Source organism: Nuphar pumila, chromosome 3 (genome assembly GCF_984573655.1).
Source record: "Nuphar pumila chromosome 3, dmNupPumi1.hap1.1, whole genome shotgun sequence".
In the NCBI taxonomy this organism is placed as follows: domain Eukaryota; kingdom Viridiplantae; phylum Streptophyta; class Magnoliopsida; order Nymphaeales; family Nymphaeaceae; genus Nuphar; species Nuphar pumila.
Genome location: NC_143251.1, coordinates 5,205,315 through 5,211,083, shown reverse-complemented (window position 1 = coordinate 5,211,083; position 5,769 = coordinate 5,205,315). Strand labels below are relative to the sequence as shown.

General features: G+C 39.3%; 1 protein-coding gene across 1 annotated transcript; it reads right to left on the bottom strand.

Moving 5' to 3' along the window:
* Positions 1–2,158: 2,158 nt before the first annotated feature.
* Positions 2,159–5,569, bottom strand: LOC149841725 (putative cinnamyl alcohol dehydrogenase 1). The gene is made up of 5 exons (XM_089998658.1): positions 5,355–5,569; positions 5,133–5,246; positions 4,806–5,033; positions 4,234–4,673; positions 2,159–2,569 (listed from the first exon to the last, which is right to left on the bottom strand). Exons 1-5 carry the CDS (start codon positions 5,441–5,443, stop codon positions 2,370–2,372), a joined length of 1,071 nt encoding a protein of 356 aa, XP_089854784.1. The 5' UTR covers positions 5,444–5,569; the 3' UTR covers positions 2,159–2,369.
* Positions 5,570–5,769: the final 200 nt, after the last annotated feature.

Sequence of the window (5,769 nt, the reverse complement as noted above, 5' to 3'; positions counted from 1 at the left end):
GGTTCATGTAATCCCTATAAGACCTGGTCTGGTTTTTCTTATTTCTCAGAACAATAATATTGATGGGAATGACCACCGAAGTGGTATCTCATGTGGTAAGCGGAGTCTTGTGTCAAGCTGAAGGCTCAGGATCGAATCTCTCTGCCACATGTGACGGTAGTTTTCTGGTAGGGGCCTGCCTAACCCTTGCCTTTAAAATATATATATATATATATATATATATATATATATATATATATATATATATATATATATATATTGATGGGAATGAAATGCAGTCTTCTGGCTGCATGAATAATTATGTCACCTTGAAGTACTTTTCCTGGAATATAAGAGGGCCAGGCAACAGCCCTGCTCAAAGAGAGTTGCAGAGATATTTAGTTCTAATGTCTCATTCATGTCGGTTGGAGTTTATTTACCTCCTGTGCTGCAGAAAAGGAAGTATTATTGATGCTCAGTTCTGTTATTAATTCTATGATATGCCTCTGCTGACTATTGGTGATTTTAATGCCATGTTAAGTGCTGAGGATAAGATAAGGCGTCCTCCTATTCCTTTGTTATGTAGACTATTTTCTGACTTTATTTTAGATGCTGGTTTGACTGAAGTTAAGGATCTTAACACTCGCTTTACTTGGTCTAATAATAAAAAAGGTAAGAAGTGGGTGTTGTAAACTTCATTGGTGATTTTTAAATGGGGAATGGTTATCGATCTTTGGTACCAACTATGAACTACGTATCCTTACCAATCTACTTTTGACCACAATCCTCTCATTTTCAAGACTCCTCTTTTCCTTCAAGAAACCTTTTTTATTTTTTAAGATGTGGTCCAATCGGGCTGAGTGCAGAGATATTATTGCTAGATGTTGGAAAATTCCTTGTTTTGGCTGTCTATGGTTCGTGTCCTCCAAAAGTTGGAATAAATTCAACATTGTTTGCAATTATGGAATAGGACAGGTTTGGAGAGATGCGGAAGGTAAGGTTGAGGCTCTTCAGTCAGTACTGGGATAACATTCCTTTTGAAGTAGAGAATGGGAATTTTGATGCTATTAACAAGGAGGTAGAAGTTAGACAAGTCCTGACGGTTGCTTTCATTGATGAAGAATCCTAAGCCCATCTTCTTAAATGGAAGAGCATTTATCGGCCTAAGATGGAAGGTGGAGTGGGATTAAGACGGTTGGGGGAGGTTAATAAACCTAATTTGGCTTTTTTAGCCATTCATATGCATGCTGATCTCTAAATCCTTATGGGCCAAGCTCTTTAAAGATAAACATCTTAGTCATAAAAGTTTACGGTGTCTTAATTCAGTCTGTAGGGGTTCTTGGGCATGGAAAGGATTTATATGGGGCTGGCAATGTGTACAACATTTAGTTAAATGGAAAGTTGGTAATGGCGAATCTGTCAAGTTTTGGACTGATCGTTGGTTGCACGAATGCCTTGTTCAATCGGTAAGTGGGGAGCAGTATGGTATCATTTATTCTGATCTTAAATTGACTGCGAAGGAAGCATGTACTCTGTATAGGAGTGGTGTGGATCGTTCATCTGTAATTCCTTGCTGTGTTCCCTACAGATCTTTGGCCTTTTCTTATAGCCCAGATCGGTTATTCTGGAAGAATAAAGTTTCCAAGTCGCTTGCTAAAAGGAAGTTTGGGATGAACTGAGAATTCAAGGGGTGAAGGAATCTTGGAGCCAATGGATTTTGGGTAAAAAAAAAAACATTACCCGAGAGCTAGTTGGACTCTGAACTTGGGTTGCGAAAGTAGACTTCTAAACTCAAGGCAGATTACAAAAGTTCGGGATTCAGATTGTTAACAGATGCTGTTTGTACAAACATGAAGCTGAGTCTAAAAAACATCTGTTTATAGGTTGCGCTTTTGCTAAGCAATGTTGGGATTTCATTTGTCATAAATTCAGGAAATGGTGCTCAATGCATTCCCAGCCTTATAATAATAAATTTTTTTACTTATATTAGCATCATAGTTTTCATTAATTATTTTATATTTTTTGCTTCAAGGAAAAACATATAATCCAAAATTTGGAAAAAAAAAGGAAGTTGGTCAATCTTTATCTTGTTAGCTTCCATTCTCACTCCATAAGTCAAGGTCCTCTCCATCTATTAGAAAGAAGCAGCAGGTGCACACATAACCCCAAATACTTGAAATTTTTCTAGGAAGAAAATATATTTATTTTCACAACAAATGAGATGCTTAAAACAGACAAAAGTGGATTGGGCACCACACCCACCAACTTCTGTTTTTTAGGAAGCAAGACAACACCAACATTGCTCACACTTTGGAACTCGAAGCATGTCATCGTGGACTTGGTGCAAACAGAAATAAGCAAAGAAAGAGAGGCTAACAAGGTTTAATTAATCAGTCAAGGTTGCTAGCAGCAACGTCTATGACGAACCTGTACCTAACATCGTTCTTCTCCAACCTCTCCATCGCCTTGTTGACATAGTCCATCTTGATGATCTCAATGGTACAGCTCACCCCCTTCTCTGCACTGAACTCAAGCAGCTCTTCTGTCTCGTCCATGCTCCCTATGAAGCTCCCTGAAATTGACCTCCTCCCTGACATTTCATTTATTCCACAATTTTATGTTATTTGACGGCATACCCACAAACCAATATTGCCAATATTTTCATGTATTTTGGAAATATCTTGTTTTTATTGCAATAAAAAATATATTTTTTGCAAATTAGTATCTGCCTTACTACGGATTTGCAAAATCGATCCTGCCTTGTGCGGTTTTGCAAATCAGTCCCTCCCTTTTGTTTAACAGGGCAAAGTCATCCCTACGGCTGCCTTCTTGTGAGAGCTGTTAAATGCTTAGAAAACGACCATTTTACCTTCATTAAAAGTTTTTTTTTTTTGAAAAACATTGCTTTTAGTTGATGGGGGAAAACAATCATTTTACATAGTCTCAAAACTAGGGGTGCAAGCGGTTCGGATTTTGAATCCCAAAATACATTTGGGAGTCGTATCGGTTTGGATCTCATCGAACGCCATCATCGTTCATTTAACTTCCACTTAAGAGAATGACCTCTTTGCACTAAGGTTAAGTGTGGTACGGACCAGTTAGCAAAATGAGATAAGGAAGGACTATTATGGAAAAACCCAAAATAATTTTTGTAGAGTTTTTTTTTTTATGGTATATATATATATATATATTTTCTGATATTTATAGAGAGAAACCGCGACCATGATTAGAGACTAATAGCCGTATTTACGATCACCGTCCTGACAGCATAAATAAGGGGGCTTACCCCTAAAGAGTCATCATGCTTGGGCTTTTTTTATATTATATTACTATTACATTTGACAAATGTGCTCGTTAAGAAACCTTTTCTACGGGGCCCTCATTAAGAACCTTGAAAATCATATATTCATAGTCGTAGGTGCTTTTTGCTTGATCACAAGTCACAACTGGTAGATTTGTATGCTATAATTTCCTTAATAAAAAAACACTTATTGGATTAGGTATTTTCCAGACTTAGATAGTTAGATGTGCTTTATCAGCGCTTATTTAATTATTTTATCAGCAGCTTAATTATATAGCAAAAAAAATTGATGATAAAATATTCAAGCTTTTTTTTTTCATTAAAATCAATTTACTCCAAATTCCGGAGCATGGTTATTGTTTATAATAAGCAAAAAGAGGAAACCACATATATAACTATGATTACTAAGGGTAGGATCCTAATGAGCTTATTCATTATTATATTGTTACACATAATGATATTTTGACAAGATTTCCCCCCTCAAAAACAAGGTTTTAAATTTGTGTGTATGTTTCACGAAAACAAAATGCACAAGATGAACATTACTTTTGTAAAAAACAGTAAACCTCTTGGAGCCTAGCTAAACATTTCTGTTTTTTATACCTTTTTCTTTTTTTAATTTTGAAATATTTTTGCACGGTCGCCAATAAGGGTTACCTTCGTTTTGTTTGGTCCCTTCTATATCAAATGAAGTGGTCCACACACCACCGAGGTGCTATCCCATATGGTAAGCCAAGCGGGGTCCTGTGCCAAGCTGAAGGCCCAGGTTCGAATCCCTCTGCCACCTAAATGCAGCTTGCCTAAGGCATTTGTTCTTCTCATCTATTCTAGAAAGTTAAATAGTTCAAAAACTTTTGAACTAAAATGAAGATGCTGACGTAATTTTTCAAAAGTACAACAGGAAATGACAGTTTCCATAAGGAAACCCAATAAAAAAGGAGTAACAAACTTACCCAACATGATCATAGGAGTGACAAATTGCAGGGGACCAGGCACAGCCCCCACCATGATAAGCCTTCCATCCACCTTCAAAAGATTAAGATAGGGCTCAAGTGGGTGCACTGCAGGGATGGTATCAATGATGTAGTCCAGGCTCTCTGCTGCTTCCTGCATCTTGACCTGGTCCGAGCTCACTAGGTAAGCGTCTGCACCCAGGTGCTGCGTTGCCTCTTCCTTCTTCCTCTCTGAGGAGCTGATCACAGTCACATGGTGCCCAAATGCCTTGGCTATCTTCACCCCGATATGCCCCACACCACCCAACCCTAGAATCCCACACTTGAGCCCACTTTTCCCTAGTCCAAAGTGTTTCAATGGGCTATAGACAGTGATCCCAGCACACAAAAGTGGTGCTACTTGCTCTGGTGGTAGGTTGGCTGGAATCTGAACCACAAACCTAGAGAGAGAGAGAGAGAGAGAGAGAGTGTTGGTGTAATTTTTTTTCTCCTCTAACACATTTTGGTATCACAAGAAATAGAAGAATAAAGAAAAAAGAGTTCATAAATGGGCATATGGGTTTGGTTCTTACTTTTGGTCCGCCACCATGGTGCTAGCAAACCCTCCTTGAGTGGGCTTCCCATCAGGGTACACGTCGTTGTTTGTCCAGATTTTCTTGTTGCAGTACTGCTCTATGTTTGATTGGCATGAAGAGCAAGTCCTACAAGACCCAATTATGCAGCCAACCCCGACCTTGTCCCCAACCTTGAACTTGGTCACCTTCGAACCCACCTCCAAGACCTCACCCACGACTTCATGCCTGTTAGCAAAATGGCAAACATAAATTCATGAATATGGTGCTTAGAGTTTGAATTATATATGAAGATGGTAGCTTGGTTTAGGGATGAAATTGGCATACCCAGGAACCATGGGGTATTTGGAAGCATTGAAATCATTCCTGACTTGGTGGAGGTCGGTATGGCATATGCCACAATAGATCACCTTGAGAAGCACATCTTCTGGGGCTGTGTTTCTGTGAGTCAACAAAATACTAACAATTCTTTTTAGAGAGAGAGAGAGAGAGAGAGAGAGAGAGAGAGAGAGAGAGAGAGAGAGAGAGAGAGAGAGAGAGAGAGGCAACCTGATGGTGTAGGTATAGGGAGCGAGTACCCCAGATGCGTCCTTGGCAGCCCACCCTGTGATCATCCTCTCTTCTTGTAGGCTACCCATGTTAGTAACCCTTTGTTTGTGCTAATGGAAGGAGAAGCAGAGAGAGAGAGAGGGGGGGGGGGGCAGGGAAGAAGAGGTAGTTGAGGTGATGTCTATGCACTCTTTCTGGCTTTCCTCCTTCACACCAAGTTTGTTTGTCCAAATCATGCGGACTTATATAGGGATAAGAGTACAATGAGTCCAGATTGGGTGCAATATGATTGTACAAAAATTTGTGCATTAAGCAACCGATAGCCCTCCATCAGGTCTTGGGTCCCACACCTGACAGGTCTTTTCCCCAAGATGGAGGGTGATCAAGTGCTTAATACACAAATATTTGTGCAATA